The sequence below is a fragment of the Triturus cristatus genome, chromosome 9, assembly GCF_964204655.1.
Source record: "Triturus cristatus chromosome 9, aTriCri1.1, whole genome shotgun sequence".
NCBI classification, from domain to species: Eukaryota; Metazoa; Chordata; class Amphibia; order Caudata; family Salamandridae; genus Triturus; species Triturus cristatus.
In genome coordinates this window covers 1017414642-1017432875 of record NC_140592.1, presented here as the reverse complement: position 1 = coordinate 1017432875, position 18234 = coordinate 1017414642, and the positions used below count along the sequence as shown (strand labels likewise).

At 44.1% G+C, this 18234-nt stretch overlaps 1 protein-coding gene across 3 annotated transcripts in view; it reads left to right on the top strand.

Moving 5' to 3' along the window:
* GPATCH2L (G-patch domain containing 2 like) overlaps window positions 1-18234 on the top strand; it is a 376403-nt gene that overhangs the window by 141498 nt on the left and 216671 nt on the right. For all 3 annotated transcript variants that reach the window (XR_014968871.1, XM_085626692.1, XM_085626693.1), the window contains exon 3: window positions 8852-8916. Coding sequence is in view for 2 of the 3 variants with exons in the window: in XM_085626692.1 (XP_085482818.1) it covers window positions 8852-8916 (65 nt within the window). In the remaining variant the exon portion in view is untranslated. The remainder of the gene's footprint in view (window positions 1-8851; window positions 8917-18234) is intronic.

Sequence of the window (18234 nt, the reverse complement as noted above, 5' to 3'; positions counted from 1 at the left end):
AAGGAATATTTCCGAGTGATAATACTGGATTGCACTATTGCCAAGGATGCTGAAAAGGCATTTGATAGTTTATTGGCCCTTTCTGCAAGCTATGCCTCAGAGGGGCAATATAGGTGTCCACTTAGCCATGGCACTCTATCACCAACCAAAGGCTAATTTTAAGAATAGTGGTTCTTATTGTGGCTTTTCTGTTATGACAGAGAACCAGTGTCCTTGTTACAGTTTTTAGGTCTCGCCTGAGCCAGCGCATGCGCTGCTCTGGCGAGACTTTTAGTTAGTGGGCTTAAAAAAGCAGACCACAGCTTTTTGTGAGGCCTATAGCGTGCGGTTACGCGCAGAGGCGCCCTCTGGCTTTCCTCTCGCTTGGGGGAGCAGACTGCTCTCCCAAGCGCGCGCGTCTCGCTCCGCCTCTCCGTCTTGCTCCCTCTTTAACGCTCCTGCCCCTCCCCCACCACAGAGTGCATCTCACGGCCGCGCGTCTTGTTCAAGTAGGAGCGGATCAGTGTCTTTCTGAGCACCGCCTGTATCACAAGCGTTTGCAGTAACCGGCCACTTTACCTTATCCTTTGCGTTGTTCTTTCTCTAATTCATCTCTGCTTCATACCCCCTCTCCGAGTCACTCCCTGCCTCTCTCCTTCACTCTCCCTGTCTTTTCTCCCCCTCTCTCCCATCTCGCTACCTCCTCCTGGCTCACCCACTGACACCCCCTTCCGCTTCTGAGCCTTAGCTTACCTACCTTCTTTCTGCCCTCTCCTGTGTTCTCATCTGTGCTTCATTCAAGTTTCTTGCTCTCTACCACCCTGTCCCCACCTTTAATCCACTACTACTCTCTCCCTGCATCCCTCCGTCGCCTGACTGCTACTACTTTCCTCTTCCTACATATCTCATGCCTACTTAGTACATGTTCTCGACTTCTGCGCCTACCTCTGCCTAGCGTTGCCTCTTCTTGCACCTCCTCTTCCTCTCTCTGCACGGCACCTCCTCCTCCCCCTCCCACTTTCTCTCTTCCTTCGATCTTGCTAGGTGTCTATCCTCTTCCACCTGCCATCTCTTTACTCAGAATGGATCGCAGTTTTTCTCGTTTTATATATATGATCATTACCACTACCTTCTGGTTGGCTTCCCCACTCCATGCTCTCTTAGGTGCTGCTCATTTTAGTGATTCTTGTCCGTACAATATCACTCGGTCTCTTCCTGCCTCGTCTCCCACCAATTTACTCTTCTGGTCACCTTATTTTCCTTCATTACGTGCCTTTTTTACCGCCCTATTGTGTCGGTCTGTTTGCATGAATATGTGACTCTGTGGGTGGGTACTAAGGCGTCCTTTATACTATTTGTGAAGGCGACTGTACGTCTTATGCACTCAGGTGCCTGATGTTTGCATAGGCGTACGTCGGTCTGTTGATTTGTGTGCAGAGATGACTAAATGCCTCCTTGGGTGCCCTCCATGCGTACGTTGTATATTCTGTTGCACGGACTGTTTAAAATCCGAATCTACTGGCTTTGTTTGTCTGTGATCTCTACTCCTCCACATCACTTGTATCTTTAGCCTTTTCCGGGCGCGCGTGTGCACAGGCTCTTCTCTGCAGAGCGTTACCTCATATAACCCCAAGCCTGTCTAATTTGGACACAGCAGGCTGCTGCAGCAGCCACATCTAGATGCAGGTCGTAGACGATTAGTGGGATAGGGCAGAGGTCCGCTGCAGATAATCTGTATGCATCTGCGGGTCACCGGTTCGATTATTGTAGGAGATCCCTCAGTCTTTCATTGTAAGTTGTCTCATGCGCTTTAAGTACAGCGCCAAGATGTAGTTCAGTTTGTATAGTCTCCAGCGTAATCCATAAAAAAGGATTATTTATAAAAGCTATGGAATCTTTAGTTCCCACAAGGTCATAACCCGTGCCACTTGCATTTCCTGGCAGCCATAAATGCATAGCTTGTGTTATAACGCTGGCATAGCATTTCAACCTTGCTCCCTCCGCTGGTCCCTGGAGCTGATGTACCCAGGTGGCTCCAACTCCTTTTACTCTACTTGCCACCACCCCATGCCTGACCTAACAATGGGTTCTGTGTGAGGTCCTGAAGTTTGCATTCTATACTGACATTACATGCTGCTCCAGACTTCACTTTTATCTAATTCCCATATATAAGTCACTGGCAGTCATACCACCCCAAGGTCAAAGTATTTAATTAGTTTTGTTAATAGCTTTTAATAAAATGTAGGTAACACATACATTTAACAACGTCATTCGCAGTAGAATGCTTAAAATCCTAAACGCGTTCCAGATTTTGAAAAAACTAAAAAGGTTTTAAACGTATACTTGATAAAACAGTCTTAATTGTGCAGGTAAGGAGGGCAAATGTGATGTTTAATATGCTACTTTACAGTATAGATTTAAATACTTTCGATGTGACTACTCATTTTGCATGTCTTAAAGTCAGGCGAATTAAAATGGCATGTATTTTATCGTGAATACCTTCACAAACAAGCCATATTTTCATAATTCTCTTCAGCCCCATAATCCACTGTACCCCTTTTGTAGGTATTTACAAAAGCCCAGGCTTCCCTTTGCTATGCACCCCCCCCCCCCCCCCCCCTTCACCCCCCAATCTACTTCTTGGCATTACCAGGTTTTACGCATCTATTAGAGCTGGTGTTGTCTTGCAGCCACTCTTTTCTTCTCTAATTGGTGTCGTAACGATTCTGTATGATACAGAAATAGTATTTCTATGTTTGTGCCTAATTACAGAGCTGGTGTTAGGAAACCGGTGTGTCAATTCTAATAAATGCTTCCATCAACCTCTCAACCCCTCTTTTTAGGTCTTGACTAGGCAGCGCTTGCGCGGTCTTTTCGAGGCATGCTGTATTCAGGTATGGTCTTGAAGCTCCTTCCATCTTTTTAAGTGGCTCCTGTTACTGTCCTTTCTAAATGGTTGCTTTTGATTCGTGAATAGGCTTAGTAGTCCCTCCTTCGTACCGCCTTTTGTAAACTCCCATGAGGACTGGCCCTCTTACGTGTGTTGTTACTCAAAATGTTTTATTTACAGTGTGTGAGTACTATTTTACTAATGACTTTCTCTTAGCTGCTGTTGCAGGCAGGGCAAGCTCTCCTGCTTCACCCTGCACACATAGCGAGGCACGCCTGCATCTTTAACAACGGTGGCTGGGCCTTTCTTTTCTCTGACACAGCTTGCCAAACTCTATTTTTATCAATATTATATGCTTTTAGTCACTAGCGCGGCACTGGTGGTGTGTTACGCTGCTTACGAAAAACGTACAATGTTGAAAAAATAGAGGTTGGCGAGCTGCGCCTATCTTTTCATCGGCACGGCTCATCAAACTGTATTTTTTCAATACTGTACGTTTTCTTAAGGAGCGCAGCACGCCGTCTTTGCTGTGCTGGTTACTAGAAACATATATTGAAAAAAATAGTGCAATCAGTCTCGCCTTATTAACAGGTTGAGCTATTGGCGTTGCAAATAGTATAGCAGCACCAACAGCTCTACCTTTCAGTTATGCGAGACCTATTGCTGCAGAGTGGTGCTGTAAAGGGGTACTGTAGAGTAGTGCTGTAGAGTGGTGCAGTAGAGCTCTTCAACATAGCTTAAAAACATTGCAAAAGCCAATCGCTGTGGCCAAAAACGTACAAAGGTCCCAAAGGCGAGACCTATTGGCTATGCCAATGCTTGTTTTCTTTTTGCAATTAAACTGCTTTTGCGAGCCTTTTTAGGGGATTCCTGGAATGATGATTCTAAAAAGGAAGTATACAACAATGATGTTATTCTCTTTGTTGAGGAGGTGCAATTTTCAGTCCCATCAACCCAACACATAGTACAGCTACTCCTTGGGACCCTGGTTTCGACTGAAAAGAAACTAAATCTGAAATAGTGCCTCTCAGTATACACTCTGCAAAGGCGATGGTAAATAATTCTGGTTTGAAGTGATAAAAGGCCCCTTACATGTTCAGGTGTGGAATTTGTTAATCATCTAAATGCGTCATTTTGGAATAATTCGGAAAATACCATCTGAAGTTAAGAAAACTGGGGAGATTGTAACCAAAATACATGATGTGGTAGGGCAGCATGGAAGACACTAAGGTGATAGTTACTTCTAACAATTACACATCTGTTATGGAACTAGCCCAGTTACCCATGACGTTCTAGAAGAACATTGATAGCACCATTCCATTATTTGGCCCAGCAAAAATCATGCTTAGCTCTGGCTAATTTGAGGTGAAATAAGGTGCAAGGTGGGATAAGAGTTGGAGATTTTCAAAAATATCAAACTGCTTTTATAACAGCATAAAGCTGTATGTTGATTTCAAAATGCTATTGAACTAATTAATACCAAGCTTGCTTATTCATGGAAAATCATTTTGATATACCCATAACCTTTCATATTGCTTTTAGTAGCATGACCAAAGTCTTTCCACTTATGCTCGCAAATTAATTCCTCTTCATGTGTCAATCCAGATAAGCACTTGCCGTGCTCGTGCCCACACTATGCCCTTACAAATGCTCCATAGCATTTGCCTCTTCTTGGAATTTGCACTTGCTTGCATCTGCTTGACCCTACCCAAATTCGGCAGCTGCAGCAAAGGCACGATGAGGGCTAGCTTTGGTGCAGGATCGCAGTGACCGATTAATAAAGTATATTAATGATCTGACAGTGATTTTTCTTTTCATGATATAGACTTTTCCAAGATGTAATTTTGGGCCTTGTATTTTAATTTACTTTTATTACAAAACAGCTGTTCTTCCGTTTCACCACTGTAATTGTTCTCTCTGTTCGAATTATATGGTCATCTTGCCTAGGTAAAATCAGAATCTTAGTAGTTGTACTTTGATTAGTGCGGGTTAGCGACTGCCATGGTGAAGAATGGACGAGTGATTCCTGCTCTTCAGGTTTATTCTTCTTACACTACGTATTGAGTGATTTGTTATAATAAGGGTACTGTGTAGTGGATGATTTGTGTTGCCTTTGGAAAGTACATTGCATATCTGCTTTATCCAGCACTTTTGTGCAAGTGGCCAGTTACGTTCGACTACAAGTTCATGTGAATACTATAGTCTTGCTCCGTACTTACCAGCTCTTACTTGTTGCAGATTACTTTACAACCCAAGATGACCTCACATATAGCGGCGCCATTTCAGGTCACTAGCAAGATTGGTCTTCAATATATAAAGTAAAAGGTACTTCCCTCTGGTTCTAATACCACCTGCTCACTCCTTTTTCTAATGTTTTCCTTTTTTCCAAAAATCCTTCAGGTCCTTTAGCTGTATCACCACTCCTTTCTCTTTTTGGTGCACACTGTTACACGATACACCCTTAAAGATACCGGTTATTGGTTGGTTTAGTTTCTGCTGTACACTTTATTCACAATTTTTTGACTGCACTATGGGTGTCATTTTCACACCATACAGTGATGGTGATAACGGATGCTAACCTTGTCCAAGTATATGTAACTGCACATTGATTCATAATGACATTTGATATTTGCAATTTGCAGCAATGAAAAAAGTCAATGCATGGGGAAGAAACGCGTGCCGGCTACAGGCTAAGAATGATTTCTGTAACTGATTGACTATGCTATGCTTTACAACATACGTTGTAAGATTTTAAATAAATTAATGGTTACTTGAAAATATAACTACTTGTGGAATTGAAGTGTAACCTTAAACACTGTACTCAACTATTGAATGTGCAAATTATTAGGTGTGCATCCCTTTATGCTCTCTGAAAGAAATGTGGGTACAGAGAGGTGCAGTAGCTCTGCTAATTAGAAATCCAATACTCTGATTGAAAAGGTGTCTTTGCTTCAACCTACTTTCATCAATTTTTCCCACTTTAATTTTTTTCTCCAGAGCAACAAGGTCTGGTCCGATGACTGAGATGCTTGACTGTAGCTGTAAAAATCAGCAGACGGGCCATAAAACCACTGACTTCAAGTTAAACAGAATCATTTGATTCTTGAGAATTATTTCTAGCTGGTCTGAAGCTTTATTTTAGTCTTAAGTGTTGACTGATAAATTACGGTTCCATGTTTTAAATTAATTTTGTTCTATTTAGTTGACTGACATGTAAACTGTGCTATCTCCTTTAAGAAAAAAGTTGGCCACACAAATGGATCTTTTTCTTTTTAAGTGTCCTTTTTTTTGTCTTTACTTATTGTTTTTTCCGAATGTACTACACATCAACAGGACTCGCATATATCACAATTAGAAATTTGTACACTGCATACTCCGTACCCGCATAGGGTAGAATGCATCTTTTGACTTTATGCACCTGTTAGTCATTTATTAACTAAATGTATTTAATGCATTCAGTATGTCATGCCATATTTGCTGTAGATAGAAGTTTATCGTAACCACTTATATATGTCTTCAATAAATATAGGCAAAAAGGTATCACCTCCATTTTACACAACCGCAAAGCATAGCTGACATCTATTCAGTGCTATATTCTATGTAATGATCTTTAGCAATATCAACAATAATATATGTACGGAATAAAATTATTACACTCCATATGACATCACAATATATGTCTTGTATGGGGACTTATCTTGTAGTCGTTACTGTGATGTGGACCAGCAATGTGATTCCCAGGCTCCAAGTACGTTTTCTTGTATGCTATATTTGAATGGCAAAATGCAGATAATACATTGCATTAGGCAGATAATAAACTCCAAAGTAAGCTTTTAACAAACATTTATGAACAGGAACTCTGTGATGTAATAAATCACATTCAGTAAAATATTGTATGAGGAATAAAATGGAATTAAATAAAAAATAATAACAAACCACCTCAACATCTCCCTTTACATCCGTTGTGGTTAGACACCCAGAGTCCATAGAATTTCTTTGGCTACACCTTTGAAGAGTAGTTTGTCAACCACAATTAAATGAAAAGGGTGCGACCTTAATATCTAAAACACGTGCATTTGTCCCTTTGAAAACCTTGTAGGACATAGCTCAAGTTTCCCAAAACATCACGCTGCTTGCAGGTATTTTTGACTTTTGACCTTTTACACATAATCATTTATCTTACCAACTCGTGCTCTGTAAAGATTTCAACATAAAACATATATGAGCAGCTCGGATTATAAAATACCAATAGGTTTTCTCAGCCTCGGACAGTCTTCTCCCTCAGGGCATCCTATTTGAGTTCAAAAGGTTACTGTATCTGGAAAGCCTTGTTTGATTTCACACCTGCTATAATATGGTATATTGCCTACAACGTCTTACAAATAGCTGTTACTACATTATGTTCTTAACCCAAGTATATCAGTTTGGGTTAGTTAGATCAAGAAAGGAGATCTAGCTGATCTTATACCAAGAACCAACTCTTTATATTATAATATTTCATTCCTACAGGTGGCCACCTTCTGAGAATGTCACAACATCTGTGAAGTAGTTAAATCGTCAATTCACATTTCAACAATTGCCTGAATCTAATAGACAGAACCATACCAATTTATTCAGTGAACCATTTATCTAGTGTATACATTTTAATCCTAGATTAAGATTTGATTTAGGAATCTACCTATATATTTTTGTACGCATTTATTTACTAATTGGTAGCCCTATTTCTTTAGTCCACTCATTCCTTGCTTTAGAACCTATTCTCAATGTGTACATTCCCTTGACGTAGTTTAAATAGAATAGAAGTGGAAAATATGTTTTATTATACTAAATGCAACAGGACAGTGCATTGGTAATCCCTCCTGGAGTTTTGATGACAATCTAGTTATTAATTTGTAGATTACATTATATCCATATTGCTGATTATTTTATAGTTTGTTGAAAAATATATGTTGAGATTTCCACGGGGGGAGGGAGGGAGAGAGTTTTTTTTTATAAAAGGACTGGAAGCAAGATGATATTGTAATAAACAGCTTTCCTAGGAGGAGCAGAGGATTGCTGGGGCATGCAGTCTTTGCAGAGTGGCCACAATGCTTTCTCCAATGAGAGTATGGCCAAGATGTTTCCTCCAATGACAGCGAGGCAACATGCATATGAATGTGTACAAGATCACCGGAGTCATTAGCATTTGAAAAAGGCACACTCGCCGAAACGCATTATGATGCTTGAAATAAATGAAATCTTGCATCCCGCTGAGTGCCCTAATCTCTTCCCTGGATGGAAATGAATAAATAGATATAGATCTCTCTCTATCTATCTATCTATCTATCTATCTATCTTTTCTCGTTACAATATCTCCTCCAGACCATTGCTTTGAAACTTCATCTCACCCACCAAAATCTAATAGGTAAGTCTCAGAAGTGATACCTACTCTGTTAGCCACCATACGTTTATAGATGTTCTACGTAGAAAGGAGCAGACAATTCAAAATATGATAGACTTCATCAAGAAATGAAAGAATGCACATTGAAGGGTTCCTTGCCATTCGTGCTCGGTTCACATAGAAATTAAAACAGGTCTCTAATGAAGGCAAGGAAAGTTTATGGTCCAATTTCCATGTGTTGCATATATCTGTCTTTAATGAACTAACCTTGTGTTTGCATGTTTTAGCACAAACCCAGACCTATTGATTTTGCTAATGCTCGTTTGTACATCCTATTACCCCTAGTTGTCGGCTGGATGAGCGTCCTACTCTGAGACAAGATAATACTCATTGTGGAGGTAACTTGCCCAATGTAAGGTGAACAGAATAAACTTAATATACACCTGTTGAAGTATCGTATCATACAGTGGTGTTGATCTTTACATGGATCGCAACACCCTATTATCAGGTGCTGCACGGAAGCCAGCTGTAGGAGCTGTTGACATTAGTAGCAATGGTTTGGGGGTAACACATGTTTATGCTTGTCTCTCTCTTGTTTGCAGTGAAACCAGCAGCGTTTGCAGTAGCAGTGACACCGGCCTCTTCACCAATGATGAAGGCAGACAAGGTAATGGGCAGACAATACCTTACCCATGCCGCTTGGTAGTAGAGTTTTGAGGAGATGCATGCTTTTGGGGAAGCAAAACTCTGAATGTTTGAATGATAGTGTAAAAATTATGCAGTTTGTACCTAGCTTACTCCAGATTGATTTATATTAGTGAGTATGCCATGGCCAACCGGTCATTCTGATGAATAATGTCTTATTTTATGCATTAAACATCAAGTGAAACAAAGCTTTGAAACGTATGGTTGGGAAAGATAACCTGGGCTCTGCATTGTAGAGATTTGCAAAGTGAAAGTTGAGCTTAAAATGTCTGAGAGAACTTGATAAATATGCCACATTTGCCTTATGTCCTGGGAGCTGTTTTGTAGTCCCTTTCTTGCACAAGAACTCGTATTTGGTGCCCCTCACCTAACCCAAGGGACTGGGGTGTAATAGGTGGCTCCCCTCTGAATAAGGCTGATGAGGTATTTGCTGCCCCCCACCCCACACACAATTTAAACCAGCTTTGGCATAGCCAATAGGTCTCGTCTTTGGGACCTTATAAGTGTTTAGCCATGCAACAGTTGATGTTGTTGCACGAAGGATATTGTGCTGCATCACTAAATACTTATAAGGTCCCAAAAGCAAGACCTATTGCCTGAGCCAGTGCTTGTATTGTTAGGCCACCTTCCCAGCCTGTCCTTTGTCTACAAGAATGCTCTGCCTATTAGATTAGCCATCTAATTGAGGTGCCCACCGTAGAAGTACAAAGAGGTGTGAGTAGGCTGTGGCAATGCTTTGCCCTTCTGCCATGCATTGCCTTTAGCCAGTTAGGTACATGTTTTGCATGTCACCACGCCCCAGTGGCATAAAGTTAACAGAGCTCTGGAATTATTGGAGTCCCTTTGGAGACAATGGAGTGGCAGCGGGCCAATAGGAACTGGTAAAGTGTAAGTGGTGCTCATGCAAAGCACTTCAGTCCTTTCCTGGCGAGTTGGCACTATGATAAAGCGTGATAAACGGAAATAATTAAATAACGGGCAGCGTGGTGCTGGATCCTTGTGTAATCTAAGTGGTGCTCATGCAAACCACTTCAGTCCCTTCCATGCGAGTTGGCGCTATGTTAAAGCGCAATAAACGGAAATAACAGAAGTTGCAAAACTCTTGTATCTGCTGAATATGCCTTTATAAATACATACTGTATTCAATTAATATTAAATCAGTAAAGCATTTTTTCAACCGAGAACATGTTTGCAACAGTTAAAGCACAAACATCTGCAGTCTTTATGATAAAATGCAAACCATGAGATTGCGAGTGTAATACAAAAACATTATCTCCTTCAAATTTCAACAGATGCTGTCTAGAAACGTAATCAATGGCTAGTTGCATAATACTGCACCACTCACTCTTGCCCCGCCCCCTCCCCGTATAAACCAACATTGAGCAATCCTATTTCAACAGAGGAGTGCATGAACTCCAAGACGGCCTCAATCACCCGTGGTGCAACTCAGAAAGCAACAGTGTGATCCTGGGCAAAGATATCTCGATGTACCTCACTTCCCTTTCTGCCAAATGGACTTATTTTAAGTTTTGGATTTGCTTTCTAGAAATGACACCTTGGTCAATGTGTACAAGGTATTTCACGACCACGCCCTTCGACCCCCGACATGAAACAGCAATTAATGAGCCAAGAAAGGGATGCGCTCGATTTAGTGGTTGGTGTGCAGGCGGCGTAATCATGACACTAGGATTCTCAGCTACTTGACAATAAAATGAGTGGTCCCGGGCACCAAAAGTTTGGGTATTATTAGTTAATAAAATACAAAAACAATGCTACAGTTTTCACGAAGAAAGTATGCTGAGGGGGGAAACTAGGAGATAAACTCAGGCAGCGCAGAGGAGGGAGGGTAGATTAATGAACGCTTGTTACAGTGTGTCCGTCTGTCGATTGTGGAAGCAGCCAAGAAACCAGCATTATTCCGAGATCTGTACTACCCAGGACCCCGTGATCAATTCACTTTGTTCTGAATTATATTGTAAAGAACATTTTGAAGCCGGTTTTTATACAAAAACAATGCTACAGTTTTCACGATGAAAGTATGCGGCGGGTGTAAGCTGGGAGATAAAGTCAGGCAGTGCGGAGGAGGGTGGGTAGATTCATGGAAGCTTCTTACAGTGTGTCCATCTGTTGATTCTGGAAGCAGCCAAGAAACTGGCATCATTCAGAGATCTGTACTACCCAGGACCCCGTGATGAATTAACTTTGTTTTCAATTCTATTTTAAAAAACATTGTGAGATCGGTTTTCTTGTGAAACGGGGACATGGGTGCAAAAGTACAACCTGCGAGATAGTGGTGTAATGGAGCGAGCCGCTAAATAAAACTTACGGAGCGGCTAACTTTGCCCTCCGCCTCGGAAAGCCCCAAACAAGCCTAGTCAAGCACTCGTGCTGGCATCCACGAGAGCGAGCAGCGGCGGCGCGAGAGCCATATGTTTTCAATTACCGCGCGTGCTGCTGCTCTCTCCCGCAAGGTGGATGTCAGCACAAGCACGAGTGTGCTTGAAAAGGAGCAGAACGATGGCTAAATGCCCTCCTAGAGCAGTGCATGCGTGTTGCCTAGGCGAGACCTAAAAAGAGTGTGGAGGGGGGCATTATTACTGATGAAAAATTGTGTTGAGTGAACACTGCATTTGGGCTATTGTTAGATGGCTCTTCAAAGTGGGGATGGACACACAAGCCCATACTAGACCATCTCTGAAAGTCTGGTAGCGTGAAGGAACACCAGGGAAGGCAAGTGAAGTGCACTAAATCCTCTTGAGGTTTAAAAGGTTACAGTCCACTGCTCCAGGTGTTATTTTTCCCTCGTGTTTTTTTTCTTTAAAAAAAATAAATAAATAAGTTTACTCCCTTCCACTTCAGTCACTGCCCTTTGGGAAGGTGGTGCAGTGGGGCTCATTGATACCCTGTCCGACCCTTTGGCAGTACTGGGGAGGAAGAGATGCCCATGGGCAAGGCAGGATGTTGCTAATGCAAAGGGAGATGGCCAGCATATTTGTGCCCAGCTCCACACCAAGTCTAAGGAGGATTATATTTTTACAGGCTAACAATGTGGCAAATCTGGGTGTATTTGTAACTCGCCCACATTCCCCAGTCCTTAACAGGCAAGGGGAATGGGGTGAAGGTCTTTTTCATTTTTTGACCTCAGACTGGGGAAAGATATGCCCAATGCAGCAATGGGATTCCCGATTCTGCATTTAAGGCTGTGCCTTCTGCCTCATGGTGCATTATGTCACCACAATCCCTCAATGGCAATATCGGGCCAGAATTCACAGTTACCTCCTACTTATAGTTTGTAGAATAATGTGATAACCTTGATGGGTGGGTGGGTGGGTAGGTAGGTAAAGCTTTATTAGGACATTATTCAGTGATCGTAAAAGCATATAAAATAAGCATCACATGGTGAAACAATACATTCTTAAAAACATCGTGCACATACCCCCAGACATACAAAATGATAAATAATAAGATTGATGGGTATGCCCTCATTAGATTTTTACATTGACATTTGGAAATCCTTGGCACCTGATCGAAGTTATTTAGTTCAGGAATAATTTCTTGAATGTGGCACTTAATTGAAGAACATCCTACTGCGGTGATCATAGCTAATACATGGAAACAAAATGGCTTTGACTGTCTTCCCATCATGCTTTACAACCGGCCTGTATAGTCTTTAATTGGTTTAAATACTTGTTATGAGCGAGAAAAGCCTGTTAACTTTATTTGGCCCCATGAATTACAAGGGAAAGTGAATTTAATTTTAATAAATGTGTTTCAGTGACTACACCATCTGATGGAGACTTCTAGCCGCAAATTCCTTAACTTAGAATGTTTCCCAGGTGTCGGACTGGATCTGGAAAATCATAAGCAGTGCCCCTGTGTGTCAGTAGGTGGTTGAATAGCTCAAATTCGGTTTGGTAGGTGTCATCTGTGCTGGATGTGATGTGCATGGTGCCTATTTAGACGTCACCCTAGCATGCTGACTTCATTTCCATTCTTTCCATGCCAACAGTGCAGTTCCGGAAGAGCTGCAGCGGTCAATTTTTCACCACTTTTTTCAACTCTTTCGAGCATTTTGCTTTAGCGATGTGGGGCCTATCATGGGGGAATGTCTGTAATGGACCCCCACCTGGTTTGCCTGTGGTGCCTGGAGCCGGACAACAACTCCAAGAACTGCCTGACTGCCGCACCATGAATCTATAGATGATTCGGTAGCGGGAGACAAAGCTGTTGGTGACTCAACATCTGAAGACTCCATACCTCCCCTTGTTTCGGGTGTGTGGAGGGTTCTGGGCCCGTTCTCAGAGTTGTTGCCACTGGTCGTTATCACTGTCGAAGTATTTATCCAATAAGTCCGACAAGCCTAAATAAATTCAAGAAGTCAAAGTGGAGAGGAGTTGGCCTAACAGCGAGGGCGCTTGACCTCGGACCTGGGGAACTGGGTTCGAGTCTCGGTAATGACGATGAACATCCTGTGATTGTGGGCAAATCACTTAATCTCCCCGTGCCTAACAATAAAATGAATGCGTGTCCTCATGTAACGTAACTGGTGCTATGTAAGGCGCTCTGATACCTGATTGGATTCGGGTCAAGTTCGCGCTAAATAAAACTCTGCAAATTCCCCCCCCCCCCTCCAAAAAGCAGTCTTTGACTTTGCAGCTTCGGCCCAAGTCACTGACAAAGCGGTACAAAAGGGGGTGGTGATGTACAGAGAATCAGAACCAATCAAACACTCCCACCCAGTCAACAGATCTGGGTTTGATCCATCACCGTTCTTTAGCCCACTCCACCACCCCAGTTCAGACATGGCCATATGCAAATCAGTCTGACCCTGTGCCTCATGGGAACAGTCCAGCCCGAACTGCCAAGCCATGTCTTCCCTGGACCGGAAACAAGCTTCCTAGGACCGGTTTCTGGCATTTCAGCCGTCTTCAGCCAGGCTTGCTTGAATCCAGTGGCAAAGTGAGCAAGGGACTCACGTCTGAGCATACCCTGCCAACTTATGGCGAACAAAGCGGTACAAAAGGGGGTGGCGATGGACAGAGAATCGGAACGAATCAAACACTCACACCCAGTCAACAGATCTGGGTTTGATCCATCACCGTTCTTTAGCCCACTCTGCCACCCCAGTTCAGACATGGCCATATGCAAATAAGTCTGACCCTGTGCCTCATGGGAACAGTCCAGCCCGAACTGCCAAGCCATGCCTTCCCTGGACCGGAAACAAGCTTCCTAGGACCGGTTTCTGGCATTTCAGCCGTCTTCAGCCAGGCTTGCTTGAATCCAGTGGCAAAGTGAGCAAGGGACTCGCGTCTGAGCATACCCTGCCAACTTATGGCGAACAAAGCGGTACAAAAGGGGGTGGTGATGGACAGAGAATCAGAACCAATCAAACACTCACACCCAGTCAACAGATCTGGGTTTGATCCATCACCGTTCTTTAGCCCACTCTGCCACCCCAGTTCAGACATGGCCATATGCAAATCAGTCTGACCCTGTGCCTCATGGGAACAGTCCAGCCCGAACTGCCAAGCTTGTTTCCGGTCCAGGGAAGGCATGGCTTGGCAGTTCGGGCTGGACTGTTCCCATGAGGCACAGGGTCAGACTGATTTGCATATGGCCATGTCTGAACTGGGGTGGCAGAGTGGGCTAAAGAACGGTGATGGATCAAACCTAGATCTGTTGACTGGGTGTGAGTGTTTGATTGGTTCTTATGCTCCGTCCATCACCACCCCCTTTTGTACCGCACGTCACTGACAAGGCACAGCAACAACACAAGCCAAGGCCCTGCTCCCGTACTTTACCTGTGGGACAAGTGTGAGCTTGGGTCTGTTCTGCTCCTCTCTGAATTTCTTGGAGCCGGAGCAACCCCCGCCCTACTCCTATTTTGGATGGCCTGACACCTCTGGAGAGCCTTCGGGACTCACGGGTTGCAGCAGTTCGCTGACTGGACTCCTGCCAGAGGTTTCGCCCTCTGCACCAGTCGAGCTCTCTGGATCAGTTTCTGAATCTGGACCGACTCCAGTCGCAAATCCACTACCTTTGTCAGGGTTGTGGAGATATGGAGTTGGACTGGCGGCGCTTGACATAGTCACTGGCGCTTACTGGACCCCAGCGACTGTCGTCCAGGCTGGAAACAGTGCCTCTTTTCTTTGAGAGGCCCTGCAGGGACATTGACTTGGGCAGATCTGAGATTTCTGACACCAGTGGCCTGAACACCTCACCAGACAGTGGCCCGGTTTTCCTCCTAGTATGGCTATGGAGGAAGGAGTATTATTTGCTATGGAGCTAAGGAGGGCAGTTGAGGTCCTCTACTTTTAGCTACTCTCTGTGGAAGTCAAGACCAATGTTTTGAAGGAGATGCTTCAGCTAGGGTTATCTTACACAGAACCCCTACTGTCCTTCAATGAAGCCCTCCATGATGTCCTGCCTGGGCCAAGCCCTGCACAGGCACCCCTGCCACAGGAGGATTGCATGTCACCACCCTTCTCACTCCCGGGGGCCCAGCTTTTCTCACCCTGCACCCGCCTTTAAGACCCTGGTGATGCAGGCCTCAACCTGCACACTGAATCCCAGTGCCTTCCCTACCACTCGAGTGGACAGGGAATCCAAGAGGTTGGGTACCTTCGGGAAGAGGGTGTTCGAGGCATGTGAGCTGTAGATCACATGCTTTGCATACTCCTGCCATCTAGTGTTTGGTCCGGATGTTTGCAAGTTGTTTTTCTTCAAAGAAGTCTTTCTAGTCCCAAGGTAGGTGACTCCTCCTTTCGGTGATAGTGTGCATGGGCATCAACTCCATTGTTAGATTGTTTCTTTCCGCCATCGGGTCCGTATGTGAATTGCTGCTCTCCGGTTCAACACAGTTTCTCGGGTTCCCCTCGGTGCGCAATCCAATTACCCTCGACGGTATTGTTTTAGATTGCGTATTTCCCTTTTCCACGTATCCTATTTAATACAAAAACTTTTTGATCGGGATACTCATGGAAGGCTGTCTGGCCTACCCGCGTATATCCGCCTCGCAGTCGATGGAACGGACTCCATTCAAATTTTGCCCTCGGTGCCACGCGAAGTTCCCGCACACCGACTCGCACGAAGTGTGCAACCTGAACACAACGAACAAGACTGGGGCGTGTGTAAATCATTTCGCTCAAAGAAAACGCTCTGCGACTGTGTGGCTCGAAACATTCCGGACCTCATGGGAGAAGATTCCGAACAGGAAACAGTCAATGCCATAGGAGCCGAGGAAGAACAAGAAGAGCATGTCTCAGAGTCCGGCTCCGATGTGGACGAAGACATCCGCAAGGTCAGCGTATCGTGAGTACCGATCCTCCCTTGCCCCAAAGTCCAACTCAGCCGAAGAAAAAGGCTCCAGTACCTCCTCTGCCTTTGGGCCATGGTCTGCACCGAGAGCAGGTTTCCAATGCCCCGTCTTCAGGCTCAGCACCGAAACATACGTCAAAGCCTTACGGCTCGGTATCGAGTAGTCCACACTCTGGCAACAAGCCAAATCTTCTGGGTCAAAGCCAAAACTCGTCTCGGGCCCACCTCCTTCGACGCCGAAATCCTCTTCGGAACCTAAATCCTCGGCACCCAAGACACCAGCATGGAAAACTTCAGCGCCGAAACATTATGATGCTCTGATACCATCAGAGGAGCCCCGTTTCAATATCCTGCCTCCAAAATCGGACTCAAAACAAAAGGAACTGTACATCAATCTAAAAACTGGACATATGGCGACTAAATTGCCACTCAAACGTAAATCGGACTCAGAGGAAACCTATCGCATTCCTTTAAAGAGGAAACCAGTGGGTACTAACCCTTCTCTTCCTCCTCCATCACCTCCTTCCCCGGAAACACAACACTTGTTAATTACCCCTACTAATTCACCACCACCATACACACCTGATGATCAGGATGACGGGGATGGGGACAATGATCCTGCACCTGCAGACTCCTGGAAGGATTACAATACAGATTCTCCCACAGGTAACGATCCTGATCTTTACCCTACTAAACCTTCTCCACCAGATGACAACATAGGCTATATAGAACTATTAAGCAGAGCTGCTGATTATCACGGGGTTCAATTACTCAAAGAATCTTTAGAGTAGGATTTCCTTTTTGAAACACTTAGCAGTCCCCAAAGGTACACTCCCCATGCTCAAAGGTATGCTAAGACATGTGAATGACATATTTAAGGATCCTGTTCGGGCAGGTATTCTCACCCCTAGGATAGACAAAGTATAAATCGGCACCGTCAGACCCAGTTTACATCAAGGGCCAGTTACCCTTAGATTCGTTAGTCATTTCTAATGCCCATAAACGGGCTAATTCTCAAACGTCAGGAGATGCTACACCTCCGGACAAAGAGTCTAAGTTGATAAATGCCTCTGGGAAAAGAGTAGCATCCCAATCTGCAAGTTTCTGGCGCATTTCTAACACCCAATCCTTTTAGCCAGGTACGATAGGGCACATTGGGACGAAATGGAGCATTTGCTCCAATTCCTTCCTGATGAGCACAAGTCCAAAGCACAGGACCTAGTGCAAGAGGGAAAGCTCATCTCTAACAATTTCATTAGGTGCGCGTTAGTTGCAGCTGACACTGCGGCTAGAGCTGTCAACACAGGCGTGCTCCTAAGAAGGCATGCATGGTTAAGAATTTCTGGGTTTAAATAAACCAGAAGTTCAAGCTTCTCTTTTTAACATGCCGTTTGACAAACAACACCTCTTTGGTCCTGTTGTAGACACGTCCTTAGAAAAGATGAAAAAGGGCACAGGTGTGGCAAAATCTATTAGAGCCCTACAGTCCCCTTCTGGCCATGGTTCCTTTCGGCGCTCCTTCTATCGTGAGGGGTCCAAAAATACCACCTCAGACACTGCCTCTACACCATACAAAAGCAACAATCTGCCCTCTGCTTCCAAGGGTTTCTTCAGAGGGGGCTACAGAGGCAACCATGGCAAATGTAGAGGTAGAGGTTCAAACACACGCACCTCCCCCTCCAATACCAAACCGTGACTTGCCTACAATCCCGCTGATCATTTAACACCTGTTGGGGGGCGTCTTTCACAATTTCTACCTGTCTGACAATCGATAACTACAGACAAATAGGTACTATGAATTATCTGTTCTGGTTATTGCCTGGAACTTACCAACAATCCTCCAAACATTCCTCTATGTTCACACAAGATGTCACCAGACCATTCACACCTCCTCAAACAAGAATTTCAATCTCTCCTTTTGAAGGGAGCCTTGGAGCCCGTACCACTACAATATCGGGGGTCG